This window comes from Hippichthys cyanospilos, chromosome 13, assembly GCF_059441005.1.
Source record: "Hippichthys cyanospilos isolate Australia breed blue-spotted pipefish chromosome 13, RoL_Hcya_1.0, whole genome shotgun sequence".
NCBI lineage: Eukaryota > Metazoa > Chordata > Actinopteri > Syngnathiformes > Syngnathidae > Hippichthys > Hippichthys cyanospilos.
This window is the reverse complement of record NC_142381.1, coordinates 12,029,388-12,045,833: the sequence shown is the minus strand read 5'-3', so window position 1 is coordinate 12,045,833 and position 16,446 is coordinate 12,029,388. Positions and strand designations below refer to the sequence as shown.

General features: G+C 40.6%; 1 protein-coding gene across 1 annotated transcript; it reads left to right on the top strand.

The window, feature by feature from the left end:
- The first annotated feature begins 9,377 nt into the window (after positions 1 to 9,377).
- LOC148413869 (uncharacterized) lies at positions 9,378 to 14,713 on the top strand. Its single transcript, XM_088431594.1, has 2 exons — positions 9,378 to 10,842; positions 11,815 to 14,713. Exons 1-2 carry the CDS (start codon positions 9,510 to 9,512, stop codon positions 12,675 to 12,677), a joined length of 2,196 nt encoding a protein of 731 aa, XP_088287720.1. The 5' UTR covers positions 9,378 to 9,509; the 3' UTR covers positions 12,678 to 14,713.
- Positions 14,714 to 16,446: the final 1,733 nt, after the last annotated feature.

The following is a 16,446-nucleotide window of genomic DNA, read 5'->3' as shown; positions in this document are numbered from 1 at the left end:
GTGCATCTTTCCATTTTACAGAACCTGTTTATCGCTTTACAAAATGCGGTTCATTACATTTTAAAATGTACTGTGCTTTTTAAAATGGTGTGCTAATTTCTTAATCACTTTTTTTTTTCCTTTTTGGAGGGCCTAGAACTAGACACCGCAATTTCATTTTAATTGGGAAAACAGTTACTTGGTCACTTAGTCAAACGTATAACATACAAACATGAAAGTAAAAGTAACACTTTATCCAAAAAAAAGTCAACCACGTTTTGCCTTTATGTGAAAGGACTCACCATCTGAGTCAATATATTTTGAGTTTTATTTATATTTATAAAGATAAATATGTATAAAATAATGTATAGTGTTTAACTTATTTTACACTTGTACGCACTGTTGTTAACATTACAATTATCATCTGAAAAACATTTTGATTCATTTTTTTAATGCTTTTTTTTTTTATTCCTATTCCTTCCGATGGTTCAATTTTTCATACAGCAACTATAAATCATAATCACTCCTTGCCATGAATATCACAAAACATGTTAAAGGCAATTGGGTCGCCAGTGGACCTAAGTGTTAATGGCATGTTTCCAAAAATGCCTGTGAAAATTGATGCTTGATGAAAAACCCCTCACACTACATGAAAATGGAGATTAGCTCTAAACTTGAAGTTGCTGTGGACCAGAGAAAACATGTCAGTCAATTCAATATCAGCCCTTCTGCAGGCATCCAATATGCTTGTTTGCTGTCCGCCCGTCTCTTTCACCACCACCCCTCATTAGATTATCCACTCTTGTGCCTCCCAAGTATTATTTCAAGTGCACACTGTGCGGATTGGCACAATGCATTCAAGTGTCAAAACTGCATAAATCTCATCACATAGACGGTGATCCGCATAAGGCAGGTTTGGTAGCCTAGCAACTGCTTATAATAGGTGGCTTTGATTGGGTAATGGACTTAGTGCCCAGTATTCTACAGGGCTGGCTCTCTCTTCAAAAAGTGAAAAAAAAAAAAAAAAAAAACTTTGATTAGTTTTGCAAAGTTTGTTTAAATGGAAATGCAAGTCTCAGACAATTTTGTTGGGTGTGAAGATTTTTTCTCGGGACCTCTACAACCCCTTTACAAAGCATCCCTGTCATCACAAACTGATTAGATAGCAGGTACACAGCAGTCAAATGACCAAATAGAATTTTGAAACTGTCCTCTGCGGTTTGAATCAAACACCTTTAGTGTCTTCAGATATTTCCGGAGCTGCGATGCCACAAAAGCCTTGTGAATAGGGATTTCATGGCTCTTTCATAATATGGTAGCACCCTCTCTTGGTGAAGAATTTAAGCTTCCTGTTGGCTCTGCAGTGCCAAAATCCCAGTTTTCTTGAAAACACAAACCTTGCTCGCCATTGAATATTCTGTGTAGCGCATGGGAAATTGTGCAGAAGTTCTCAGTGTGTGTGTGTGTGTAATCTGTTTTTTTTTTTTTTTTTTTAGCTTTTCTTTGTGGTATTTCAGCCAATATCACTTCCGGTAGCCCTAGCAGTGGATCAAGAACAATAATACACCTTCGAAATACACCTTCGAAATACACCTTCGACGCTGTAAGAACCTTTGGTAGGTTGAGAAACACGTGCATCCTTAAAACCTATTTTTTAACAAACTATAGTTGACATTTTCCATGAAGTGATATGTATGTATTATAAAACATAAGATAATGAAAATTTTGATTTTAACCGACCCTATGAAATCTTTGCTCCCTGATTCTCAATTTCATGCCAGTGTAAAAAGGCCAAAACTAACAAGAAAACCGCCGGAGAATAAATGCATGGGAAAGTGGCGAAAATAAAATTAAATAAAATAATAACCAAACCAATGAAGTAATGTATTTGTAAAGAAAATTGTGAAAGCTGTTTAATTTATTTATTTATTTTTTTTAGGAGAAAACTTATGTCATTACAAAAAGTATCTCTTCTCATAAAAAAAAAGAACTACGATAAAATTATTTATCAATTTAAGTTCTGAAAATAATGTAAATGTTTTCAAAATAAATACAATGTACTGTAAAACTAAAGGCACTTTAAATAGGGGAGTCAACTTTAAAATCTTTTTTACAATAATGTTTTGTGAAGTCCCGCTTGTCTAAAAACGGCATTCTGATTAATAATGCGTTTGTGGAATATGAATGAACTCATTCACTACTAATGACGACAATAGTCAAAGATCCATTTTAAATGGACAGTATAAGTCAAAAATACATTCTAACTGGGCTTTCAGTGAAAGTTTTAAGATTCAATATCCACAAGTTCTATCCATCTCAAGGGGTGGCCATTTTACCTCTTGTTTTCTGCCGTAAATGACATTAGATGCTCAGAGTTCACATAAAAATCAGTCATGGCTCAACTTGTGAACATCACATGACTAAACACAGAAAACTGATTGGTTGCTAACTAAGCCGTCAGCATCCGTGATGTCATTTCAAGGTGATATCCAGTGGTAAAATGGCTGCGCCTGGAAAAAAAAAAAAAAAAACTGCTGCTTAATTCACATTCCACAAATGCAAACTTAATAATCAGAACACCATGTTCAAACTATAGGGGTTGCCTAGAACATTGGATTGTAGAGAAACCTTTGGAATTGAGTTCCTTTTTAATAATAATAAAGAAGGAAAAACATTCTCATCTACAGTATATGATTTAATCACCCAGAAGCAAATCACATGTATGAAACTCACTTGGTCGTATACATCCGCCATTCTAATGACTTTATTCCATCTTCAATATCCATTAAGCGCATTTGGAGTGGTGCCTGCGTCTTTTTGGCAGGTGACTATTCTTCTGCCAGAAATCAGCAATGCCTGTTTTGCATACAGAAAACAACCTTGTGGAATTGGCAGTAATCAAAACAGGATCAAAATATGAGCTGATGAAACGGTTTGATTTATTCATTTGCATTTGTGTTTGTTATTTTTTTGGGAGGTGGGACAGCCGAGTGTTTGCCAGGCAAATTTGGCATCCTCCTGCTTCGTTGACTTCCACATTGCTTATAGCTATGGCCACACTATAAAATGTACTGCATGCTTCTCTCAGACTGTGCAGATAAAGAATGAATGTGGTAGTTTTCTGACCCAATTGTTGCTTTGATCTGCCAGTGATGCTTAACATTTATTCTTTTTTTTTTCTTGCACATGGTGACTACAAGCATGTTTGAACAAAATGCATCAGGCAGATACTGTGCTACAGTAAAATTAGTGACTATGCTGCATCAAAGTCCCAGAACATAGGATTATGGCTGTCTTAAGGCAATGTGGCTAATTGTGGATGAAGTTTAATACATGCAAACATGGGAGAGAGATTTTTTTTTTAATTTATATCAACCCAAGCTAATATAGCTTGTACTAAAAGGGAAGAGAAAGATAGGATAATTTTACACTTGAACACCTATTAGACAGCTCTGTGGACATGTTTCACAGACAAATGAACAATATGTAGAAATAACTATAGGGTGAGTTTTTACAAAATGCATTGAAAATCAAAATCAGCAATAAATCATTTTTAACCTACAAAATACAAGTATCCATTGTGAAATAAATGAACCCTAGGGGTTACATTGGCCGATTTTTGGAAACACTTTCATTGTGCCCAAAATGTGTTATAGATTATTGAGGAAGATTATATTAAAGGCCCTAATATAGTCAACTCAATTATTTAACTGGGAAACCTTTTTGTGGAAAATAATACATTGACAAAAGCTAGGACTTTTTCTCTCAAAAATAACATAAAAACGTTAAAAAAAATCATGAAAAAAAATATGATGTCAAAAGTAAAAAGAAATATTAACATATTATTTGTTTCAACACTTTTATAAACACCTTTTATGGTCTTTAGTTCACCTTTTTTTAAGGTTCCCCAAGGGTTAAATAATACACATTGATTTGTAAAGAATTCAAGCACTAACAGCTGTTAGATTGTGCTGCACTGTTTGGCCACTGTGAGCACATTGAGCACTCACTTTAGAAAAGGTATTTGATCGTACTCGAGTAGGATTTGACTGCCGCATGGCTACAATTGTTCATGTAACTGCACAGCCTTCGTGTCTCATTCCCGTCACTCGCAGCTCGCTTTGAACGCTCGCCTCAGGGCCAACGTCAGCCACGAGAAAGCATCACGGCTGCTGTGCCCATTCAACACTTCCTCCTCCAGCAACGCCTTCATTGCCGCAAGTAAGATTTGATGTGCGCCAAACTCATTGAATGGAGCCCTGCACTGGATTGAAAGCTCAGGCAAACAAACACACAGCACAAACACTGATAATAATAATAATAACAATATTTTTTGGATGAATAAAAATGGCCTTGGGGGGCGCTCAGTGGTTAGCACATCTGCCTCACAGTTCAGAGAACCGAGTTTGGAGTTTCAAAAGGGTGGAATGCCCTCTCCAGGTTGGGGATGAGATCCTGCCCCAAATGGAGGAGTTCAAGTATCTTGAGGTCTTGTTCGCCGGTGAGGTTAGGATGAAACGGGAGATTGGCAGGTGGAGTGGTGCAAGCGTCTGCTGTAATTTGGATTCAGTATCGGTATGTCTTGGTAAAGAAAGAGCTGAGCCAAAAGTGAAGCTCTCTATTTACCCTCTATTTATAAAAAGAGTTTTCTCCGCAGGGTGTCTGGGCTCTCCCTTAGATATAGGGTAAGAACCTCGGTCATCCGGGTAGGAGACAGTGTTGAGCCAGTGCTCCTCCGCATTGAGAGGAGCCAGTTGAGGTGGTTTGGGCATCTGGTGAGGATGCTTCCCGGACGCCTCCTTGGTGAGGTTTGCCAGGCATGTTCCACCAGGAGGAGGCCCCAGGGATGACTCAGAACACGCTGGACGAGCAGGACGAAGTGGCCAGGAAGACGGAAGTCTGGGCTTCCCTGCTAAGGCTGCTGCCCCAGCAACGACCTCGCATAAGCAGAAGATCATAGATGGATGTATTTGCAAAGTGCGCACATTTTTCATTTTTCCAATGAGTCGTCAAGTCACTTTTTTAAAGTAAAACTAGGTACAGTAGATGCCTGTTTTTGTCTGCGTTTGTGCCAGTGACTCCTCTAAGTCATCAGTCATTACTGTAATATTTAAGTGCCGCAGAAGCAAGGGGACAACGCTGGATTATTATTCATCAGCTGATGTTGATCCTGAGTTCCACGTTCCTTTGGAGTCAATTTCTCCTGATAGAGTGTTTGTTACTTTGTTGTGCTTGTTTTTCGTGATAGTTTTTTAGTTGTAGTTTGTAGTTTTGGTGTTGTCCTCCTGCTGCCTCTGTTTCCCTTTGCAGTTGGTACCGATTTGTTTTACATAGATTTTTGATATCTCTTTGTTGTACTTTGAATTCACTTTGGTGAACCTCTGTTATTACTTTGCTACTTTGACATGTTTATTCACGCGTTACCTGCCCTTTTTGTAATAAATTACTTTTTGACTAATTTTGCCAATGTTTAATCTATCAAGGGTTCACCTTTTCTGTACTTCCCGGTTACTAGCGTAACAGTATTTTACTACTGCCACATTAATATTTGCAATGTGGGTTCAAATGACACAAAGCTGTTTGTTATTTATGGAGGGTTTGGCCAATGTTGTATGGCACTAAAAGATTGAAATATTGCAAATTTTGTAGATTAATACAGTGTAATTGAGGCTTTGTAAAATATTCCGTTTCCCGTATACAGTATATGAATTTGTTAAACACCAACAATGACATAATAATAATAGCATTATATCTTAACCTAAGTTAAATGCATCAACTTTTTCTTTGTAGACTATAGCAATGCAGAATGTTTGAGGAAGTGAATGTTCTGTATAGTATGTGTTTCTGTACTATGTGTGTGGGCAGGCTGCATACTGATTGTGAAAGCAAGCATTCCAGCAAACGATTCTCCTTATATTCTTTGTCATAAGCCTGCAGCGCAATGAAACAAAGTGCTCAGCACAGTTTGTTGTCTCTGTGACCAGAAAATACAAGTGGACACAACAACAGGATCCTCCTATAGATTCAATTTACACACTCCCAGTGTATGCATGAAAAAAAATACTGATAAAGTTGTTGTATTGCTGCATCCACTTTCATGGATGTGCAGTGCCAGCATAATATTCTTCCTAGGACTTAATATGAATGGGGGGGTTATCTGCAGCATGCAGGCAATTATTGTTTTACCCCGCATTTTGGCATCCATTCCGTTCTTGCAGAACTTGGATTTTTGTAATTGCACTAGTAAGCTTTTTTTTTTTTTTTTTTTTTAAAGAGAACATGATTTATCAGCGACAAGTCTTGCAAGTTGAAAGGAAATGATAAGCAACTAGTTTTGTGCTAATTTGGCAAGAGTTATTCAGAAGATGAGACAAATTTGACCTTGTAAAAAATAAGTACAGTAGTTCTATTTAAATGAGTAAACACAAAGGCCTTCTTTTCATTCCAGTGAAAACTTGTAATTATTTTTTACATCATTGGAAATATTGGGAAGAGAATCTGTCCTTGGGTCAAATAATCTTACAACGTAGAGACAGCAATTTAATTTTTTATATAATGATAAAAAAATAATTAATACTATTGATAATAATTGATAGTAATCCATCCATCCAATCATCTATTTTCTATCACTCATCCAGAGTCAGGTAGCAGGGGCAGTAGCTTGAGCAGGGAAGCCCAGACTTCCCTCTCCTCAGCCTCTGGTCTCTCACCTGTTTGCCATGGGTGACCCTGCCCAGGGCATAAAGCCCCGGACAACTTATCTCCGATCATTGGGACACACAAAGCCCCCCACCACAGTAATGTGATGGCTCATGGAGGGAGAATGTAAAACAAGTACTGTAAATTTTGCTTTGACATGTAGAAAGTGTGTTAAGATACATCATTCACGGCCACTTATCTGTATACAGTACTTGTCAATACGGTTTTTGATGAGGATGGGTGGGGGAGAACTTGATGCTACTCCACAGTAAATTTCAATCTTTGAGGCAACTTTACTGATGTAGAATCACCAAAAAATGGCATTGATACTCAACTTTATATATGAGATCTGCACAGTCTCCCAGTCCACTCGTGATAATGTCAATTTGTGCTTAAATAGCTTGCATTGAATTAAGAGGGGGGGCATGGTGGGTAATGTGTGACATTATCCCTGTCTGTTTGGAATAGAGATGTGGTTGAAAGCGGTTCCAGCTCATTAGGTCTGCATTTCATTGTTCTTCTAGCATTTAATAAACAGATGTCAAATGCATACGTAACTGTGGCTCAACTTTCCCACATGTGAGGGCATTACACAGTAAGTGCTGGAAACGTTTAAAAGTTAAGATCAGTATAAACCACAGATTCCATGACAGATTTTTAACATGATGTTTCCTCATTTTCTCACTAAAGTTCATTTCCGTGCTTTGTGAGAGGTGAACAACAAAGAGCATCATTTATTACCTGCATTGGCCCAGATTGTTTTGTGCCCTTTAACGGCTGCCGAGCCTTCGTCCAGTGTTTCCAATCAGTGAAGACGCCTCGTTGACCCTCAAGGGTTGTCTGCAAAGATCACATGGGATGCAGCGGATTCAATCAATATGCTTTTTACATCCTTACCTCCTACAAAAGCGTCAGCAGGATGATGAATGTTACCACCTGTGGATTGCACATTTGCACTAAAATATCGTCGGTCTGCGAAGGCTGCAAGGAGATTCCATTAACACACTGGCGCTCCCAGGATAGAAGCTTTTTATGGGTTAGCTGACTAATTGTGTGGAAGACAGAGTTACAAAATACGAGCCATTGAAAAGCAGATAATTGCTCATGTGAAAGAATGCCAGAGGAAAGTTTTATAGCACTGCACTTGTCACAAATAAAAGGTACATCAGTGTAACTTTTAGAGGTACAATGGCTGGTTAGCGACTGGTGCCCTTTAAATCAAGTGTGGAGAACATTTTCCCTATCAGGGGCCATTCCAGACCTAAATAAATTTTTGAAAAATTACGAAGGTTGTGGGAGTGCTGGAGCCTATCCCAGCTGACTTTGGGCAAGGTACGCCGCATCCGCACGAGCCCTAGCCTATTATTCATGTGTTTTGTTGCATTGTCCAATTTGTCCCAGCAAGACAGCAAACTAATTGCAACCCACCGAAACACGACACATCATTGGAAAGGCCCTTACTAGGGCAGCTCAAATGAATAAAGATATATAGATAGATATAAAGCAAAAACGAATGCCCACTACTGTGGACAAATAAATTGGCTAAGTCTCAGAGGACCCTTCAAAATCTCCAAAGCATGTGGTAAAATATTATAAGGTCTGACAACAAAGACTGAAATTTCTTAACATTTCAGAAGGTATGTTTGGCAAAAACACGGCCCTGCTTAGCGCTGGTGGGAGACAGTATCTTACCATTCCCTCCAAATATATTCAGATTGGATTTGGTCAAAATTAGATTTGATCAAAATTCAGAGTTCAAAAATTCAAAATTCAAAGTTTCAATTGAATGTGTTCACAATATCATGATCACTATATTTGAATAAGATTACAAATAACAAAGTATAATAATAAAAATATATTATAATGAAATAAACAAAAAAATAAATATTCAAAGTTTAGAAGTTTGTTTTCAATTCTGATTCTGTCAATTCTGTTTTTAATTCTGAATGCAACTACATTCCCAGTTATAAGACATGGGCACAAAAGCAGTTTTTTTTTTTTTATTTTTTTTTTACTTTACCACTTTCGAAAAGATTTTTTTCAAGTTGAGTGGGATGTTCATGAACACTGAAATTGTGATTTCGTTGTTTTATTTCCATTAAACTGGTATTTGAAAAGAAATGATGCTATATAATGGTACAGTAGCATGCAAAAATATTATATGTATTTTGTGGAATAGAACATGCGTCTCACTTTTGATTATCACATGCACAGTCCCAGAATGTGCAGTATTTAACATAGTATTTTTTTATTTTATTTAATTCAGGAGGCACTTGAAATAAACTTTTGTGAACTCCTGCTGTGGTATATTTTAGGGTTATGCTGACATTGCAATCAAAAGCAAATTGTCCGTAATTTTTGGGTGATTCATCACTGTCACTCTTTTGAATTGAACTTGTCATAGTTTTCACTATACAGGAATTTATCAGAATGCACTGTTCTATATAAGCTAGCACTATTTGTATCTCATCGAGAGAAAAAAAACAACACATGCTAATTGTACATTTGCAGCGTGACGTCACGCTCCAGTAGTGAATGGCTAGGGAAGCAGCATCTCACGCTTACGTCGACTCCGGTGACGTCATCGGTCGTAGTATTAGAAAGACTCCTGTGGGGCACGTTCTACACTCGCCGGTGACGTCACCCTTTTGTCGCTTCGCCGCCCGGGGCTTTGTTAGAAGGAGATGAAAGATCATGTTTGGCCAATTGGAGAGGACGTGTCTGATAGAAGTGCGCTAAGTCCAGCTCTGTGTGGAAATGTTGTTTTGTGCGGATGACTTAAGCGTGAATCGAATCCTTTTTTCTAACAGGACGGATGTAGGGGGGCAGCAATGGAGGAGCTTATAAAACCGGAAGCCATAATTGAAGCGGTGAAATCGCGCGTCAGTCAGATCTCCGCCACTCAGAGAGCCCTACTGGTGGCCGGCACGCCCGATTCCGAGACCAAGGCCATCCTGGTGGACACCATCACCGAGGTGATCCAAAAGATTACGTCAGACGTGGTGAAGCACCTGCAGCCGGTCTTCATCGAGCACCTGCGGGGTCATGCGTCCCAGGCGCAGGTCAACTTGGCGATCGACCGGTGCAGCCCGAGGCTCAGCGAGTGTATCACGGAAACTTTCTCGGCCGCTCTGGACAGCCCGCCGCAAAAGTGCGAGGGCGTCATGGAGCTCACTTCCCTCATGGAATCCGAGGTCAGGCACCGGGTAACCTCGGCCTTGTCGGTGGCCAAAAGCACCACCGAGTGGCCCTCGGAGCCCACCCTCCTCATTCGAGGGACAATGTCCAGCGTGGCCAACCTGGCCTCCATCTTCCGTAAGGCCGTCGAGTATTTCCGGCACGTGTTCGCTCGGGCTCGAACCCCGCGCCAGTTGCTGTGCGGAAGCTCCAACATGAAGGTGAACGAGATGACCGACTGCGTGAAACGGATCCTTCTGAAATGGTCCAACCCGAAGGAGGCCAAGGCGCCCGAGGTGATAGACCCGGTCACGCTGGAGGACGCGCACTTGGCCGCGGTTGACATTACCCGGACCATCACCCAGGACACGCACGGCGGCTCCGGGGACGCGTGCGTGCGCGGCGAGGCCCGCATCACGCGCTTCAACCTCAACTGGAAGCTGATCTTAAAAAAAGTGAAGAACTTCTTCAAGAACCTGGAGAGGCAATCCGGGATGGCCGGCAAAAAAATGAGGCGCTTGCGTTTCTTCCGCTTCGCTCGCATGCAGTTCGCGCGCATGCTCGGATCGCTCAAGAGCTCCTTCAAGAACCGAGACGCGTGCTTGGTGTCGCTGACGCCGGATCGCCGTTCCCGAGCCGAAGACAGCGGCAGCCCAGCCCTCGTGGGCAGCGATGGCACCAAGATATCGGAGCGGCCCGCCTATCGGACCAGCACGCTATGCGTGCGGCAGTCTCAGCAACCGGTTTTCAACTTCGAATGCATCCAGGACAGCGTGGATAAATTATACAACGAGTTTAGCCAGTTGGATATCCCGGACCGGGCAGGAAAAGTCAAGCGGTACATCGATGAGAAGATCGGGACCTTCTCAGAGGGCCTCACCTCTCAATTGTACGAGTACGTCATGTCCTGTCAGAGTGAAGTGTACGAGGTTCCGTCAAGCCGCCCGAAGACGCCCTTAATGGACACGGTCCTCTGGGGCCGACGGGGTAAGTTTAGTGTTGCAAAATTTGGAAGCTGTCAAATTTCTAAACTTTCTATATGAATCGAGTTTCATCATGCAGTAACTCACCAGGCCACTGCTGTGGTTGCTAACTGGTAGCACAAATGGAGGTACGTGAAGGCACCATAGGGGGTACCTGAGATTTTTACAGGGTTTCTGCAGGCGTCAACGAATCTGATATAAAGCTTTTTAAATGCAGGGACATTTAAAGCTTTTACTTTAACCCACCATCCATTTTTGTTGCCTTGTATCACCACAAGATAAACAAAGTGGTGGCCAAATATGTTACATAGCTCCTTTTATATGTTGCCTGTATCTCACAAAAAGTTAGTGCTATTTAGATTTCAGGCAAAATTTTACGCTAAACTTGAATTGACGTTCTTTCAACGTTTGAATGTATGTTAAATTTTCCAATGTTTCAGTAGTTTGGTGACCTAAAATTATTTTTTTGTTCAAAGGCTCAGGTTCAAGGCTCAAAATAAGTTTTTTTTTTTCCAAACTTCTAAAAAAAAAAAAAAAATGCTGCAATGCAAGCTCCTGTATAACAGTTATGTTTTTCTTCTGGCTCCAACCCTCTTGCGTGGAATTTGCATGTTCTCCCCGTGCCTGTGTTTTCTCTGGGTAGTCTGGCTTCCACCCAAGCCCATGGGTAGCTCGGTGGTAAAGTGGTTGTTTCCCAGCCCAGAGGCTGTGGATTCGATCCCCGACCATCATGACCATGTCGAAGTGTCCTTGAGTTCCTTGAGTTGCTCCTGAAGCTGCGTCAGCAGTAGGTGAAGCAGTAGTTAGCGCAAAGCGCTTTGAATACCAAAGGTAGAAAAGCGCTATTCAAGTGAAAGTCCGTCCACATTATGATTAGTATTGTTTTCAAAGAAATATGAAATAAGCTGCATACTTCATATTAAATATCAGTTTAATTTAACTTAATTTCTTAATTTCTCCCCAATTCGCAATATAGGTAAGATCCACTGGGATGGTCAGATCTTCTCCCCAGAGGTGCTCTACGCCATGACGGAGGATGCTGTGTGGAGGTTCCTGCAGCAGCTCTTCCTCTGGCTGGAGATAGAGCCCTCCAGCGAGGAGACATACGCGGACGAGGTGTCCGGCGCTCTTGCTGACATCAACCAGCTAGTGGAGAAGGCTATGACACCGCAAACCACCAGCGAAGAACTCCCCAGGGAGGAGCGGGTGGTCCCCAAGCTTGACTTGGAACGATCCTCGGCATCAGCGTCGACGATGCGCACCACCACCCCGGATAAGAAAACCCACACGCCCGAGGTGCACACCCTCAGCCCGGACCGATGCACCGGCACCACTGGACGCACCGGTACAACGCCGGGCAAAGAAGCCTCCTCTGAAGAGCTGTCGTCCGAGCTGGAGTCCACGACCGTGCCGGCCATGCAGGAGAAGCTGACGCGTTTGCTGGTGTATACGTTGTTCAGCCAGCTTGACCAGAGGCTACAGCGCAGGCGCAAGCGCGGCGTGCGCATCGACGCCCTCGTCCTTGCCATTGAACGGCTCCTGTTCCGGGCCCTGGATGAGATCAGCCCCCGCTACTTTGATGACATCCGCTCCTTGGACAGCATTGACAAGGTGGTCACACCGGTGCTGAAAGACCTCATGTTGGAATTTGGTAGTCCGCACAAACTGGTAATGGCCATCATGGCGGAAGACGCCTCCTTGTTCGATGACGCAGTGTTCCGGCACCTCAAGACCCACATCAACGCCCTCAAAGATCCACCAAAGCGCGGGGGTAACAGCTTCTTCTCCATTTTACTCAAAGTTTTGACCGCGCTACGCTTCAAGGGGAGCTCCAAGTGATCTACCTTTCCATATACGGAAGTCCACACAAATATGCTGCATCTGTGTAGCAGTTTGCTAAACAGCACGATATCCCACCTACTGTATATAGACTCACAGGCAAGTGATATTAAGTACACCTGAACAATCTTTTTGATTTCAAATAATTATGCTTGGTTCCAACTGACACTGCCAGAGAAAGCCTTGTAATTTATATTATAGTGAAGAGTTGGTGCAATGCATCATTGATAAACATTTACCTACAAGAGGGTCCAAAATTTCAAAGCAAACAGTGCAGTCATAAATATTTTAAGGATGTTTGACACCACTTTTCTGACTGATACCCTAGTCCTCAACTTTTGGGTAGTCTCTTATATGACAAGTACTGATATCACTAGTACTTTTAATATACTAAATGCGCCAGCCCAAAATAAAAGACAAATAGTTTTGAAGTTCAAGTATAACATTTTCCTCAAATGATGGCATTTTTCTATTCTAATTTGCCATCCCTACTGATTGTACAACTGTTCCAAGAGAGCAGACAAAAACTATCAGCTGCCATCTAGAGTACCGGAACCTTGATATAAGGTCAGGTATCCCTAAAAATATTGAAGCTGTTAAAACATACTGACTTCCGTACTGATTAGAAAATCAATGTATCTTGTTGAATACACATTACAGAGTTGCAGAGTTGTAAAGTTTCAATATGCTCAATTTAAGTCCTTCACAGAGGACTCTTACTTATTTTATGTGCCCCTTAAGGCTCATTATAGCACTCTAATGCCAGAGTCCTTTTTTTTTTAGGGCTAAAATGTCCCCAAATGAAGTGTGTGTATTTGTATTTAATGCATAGCAGTAAAGTACACCACTGTAAACTACATCAATTAACAATTCTGACCGTGTCAATTAAAAAAGCTTACATGTATTTTTTCCCTTTAGCATTGTGGCAAGTAAGTTCTCATGGATAAGATCATTTATGATTCATTACAAATCAGTATTTTACATTTATAAGACAGTACCGCAGTAGTAATTCAATGCAAAGTATGAAAATACATAATATGTATACGGATATAAAAGACAGCACAAATACAGACAGAGCAGCTGCTTGTAAAAAGTTTTTTGGTTTTTTAATGACAGTGAATGTTTCCAGGTGTGCAGTAATGTCCCTGCAGGCGATGTTGAAGTGACAGTGCTATGAATGCTGGGTAAAAAGTGGGGCCAAGGCCCTACTGCGCAGCTAAACATCAACAGTAATTGAGTTACTTTTGACCCAGCAGCTGCTTCATTCATTTTCGCTTCTCACTAGAGACGTACGAACCCATCTGGCTGTGACAGCAATAAATGGCAAATTAAAGGGATTCAATTTTTTAAATGTTAAACCGTTGCACTCACCTTGCTTACATTTCTTGTACACTGATCAAAGTATAGGTACATCTGCTTTATACCATTTCTATCAACCATTCGGAGATGCCTTGCTACAGAGGCGACTACTGTATATATAACAAATCTATAGTGTATTTCATTGTCAATTCTCTACAAAAGCATCAAGGCCTTTTCACACTGCACCAGCGCCCAGAAGCAAGCTTGCCCATATTTGGATGCGCTTGAGTAGCAGTCTACCAAGTCGTAACCGGAAGGTTTTTCCCGGTGGCTGATGTATGACTGCTAACAGTCTGACATCACTCCGCCAGCCGTTTGATGTCATGAGTGCTTTGCGTGAAACGAATATGTATTTTAATATTACGCTAGCCAGTCCATATTCAGCAATGTCCTGAAATGGAAATTTATTTTGACAGAATGAAGCTACCTCTTAAAAGTGGAATAAGAAGTTTTGCTTCTGCAAGGTTGCACTTGTGAAATTGATGTCACCTTTTGACAAGATGTTTATTTTGTTACTGTTATACATTTTCTTTATGATTTTATTTTGTATATTTAAAATGGGATACTTAAATATAACTTGTAACATTTTTTTTGCTTTAAAATGTGTATTTGCTTGGTTGTATTACTGCATTAGAGCCATTTAAAATTGGATGATGGGATACTTTTTGGTCAAATAAAAGAAATAGTATGATTCAGATCATTTGTATGCATTCTTTTACTTTTTTTTCCCCCCGATCGGGTCAAATCGAGACTGATATCGGTGGATACTCAAAATCAAGTGACTTTAACTCATGACCAAAAATGCAATTAAATTTTTTTTGTAGTCTTAAAATTTCAGTTTGTGATTTTGTTAATAAAACAAAACGATCATGGAAAAATTGTATATATGTATCCAATCATAATACATAACACATTGCTTACATGCCTATTACCATGCAAAAACAAAATTTGAAATTGTATTACTGAAATTTTTAATCGCCTTCTTTGTTAACTTACTTTGCTCACTGACAAAAGTCATGGATTTCATTGGAGTAGCCTTGGAACGTTTTGCTTTAAGCTACTACAGAAAGCACAATTTTTAAGGGGATTACTTCATTTGTGCATTTTTATTTTGACATAAAATGCTTGTATAACCTAAGACCTAGCATATTCATTTGTGCCCACTGTTCATTTCATCTCCGCAAGACAGCAAAGTTAATTGCATCCCACTCAAAACGAGGCATCATTGGAAAGACCAGGTATTTCTTCCGAGCACATTGGTCACTAGCCCCATTGAGACAAAAGATATACCCCAAAACATCCACGAAAGAGGACACAAATTGTCTCAGGAGAATATATCAAGTGAAATGAAAATAAGAAAAGCACTATCCTTTTTATTTTAGTGAAATTTCAAAGTACTGGAGATGCCTAGAATCAGTGAAGGTCATTTTTAAAGGGGTGCTATCATGAAAGTCAACTTTTTGGATATTTGATGCATTTCTAAATATTCCTTATTCCACCTTCTCACACCAGCCCCGCCCCAGCAACCAACTATTGAGTTGGGGAGGAGAGGTTTTGCACCAAGTCGGCTAAGTAAACAGCCATGTTTCATTTATTGGTTACAACGTTTTACTGTAGGAAATACCAAGATGGCGAATTTGGGATTATACACCTCATTGAACATTCAATGTCAGTTACCCGCGTTGTTGTGAATACTCCATTCCCATAGGAACTAATTTGGTGGGAGGAACATGCGTCAGTGTGATCTATAAACACTGTTTTGCATTTGTGTCAGTAAAATGCCTGTTTTTGGCTCCTTCGTTCACTCAGTGACCCTTGTGAGAATAAGCGGTCAAGATGATATCTGGATGGAGGTTTCGTGGCCGGCCGCATTGAACGACATCTCCAAGGAGGTGTGGCAGTCACACGATTAGAAGAACGGCCCGCCAACAAGATATTTTACTTCTGTATATTTTGGGATGTGACCATTGACCCTTCATTTACTTTTTATTAATTTCTTTAGTATTTTGCCAAAGTGTCATTGTATTTTGTCAGTGTAACTTCTAGAGAATAAAGATGCGAAAGAACCAAGACAAGCCTCTCTCCTGGGGCAGCCTCTGTGCTGGGGCTTGGGAGTTACTGGACCCCTGACCAACCAATGGTCAGGCGCCACATTTTGCAGAGGTAAGACATGTAATTTGAGTAGCATAGGAGGAGATGCATTTTAGAGGGCTTTTTAAGAAGAGAACAAAGCCATGTGTGCTTGCCATCTTGATCTCATGAGAGTCTGCTTTAAACATCAGCTGTATGAAACCATAGAATAAAATCTTTTTCCAACTAACATGCCTGAGTCCGAGAGGTCTTCATTTTCATCACCAATCAGCTTTTCCGGAAACGCAGCTGAGCCAGAATCATTACAAGCTTCAAAAGA

Bases quoted from the DNA above. Each gene is read 5' to 3' on its own strand.
- LOC148413869 (XM_088431594.1), top strand. From the start codon at position 9,510: ATGGAGGAGCTTATAAAACCGGAAGCCATAATTGAAGCGGTGAAATCG. The intron at 10,843-11,814 runs GTAAGTTTAGTG...TTCGCAATATAG, and splicing joins GGTCCTCTGGGGCCGACGGG to GTAAGATCCACTGGGATGGT.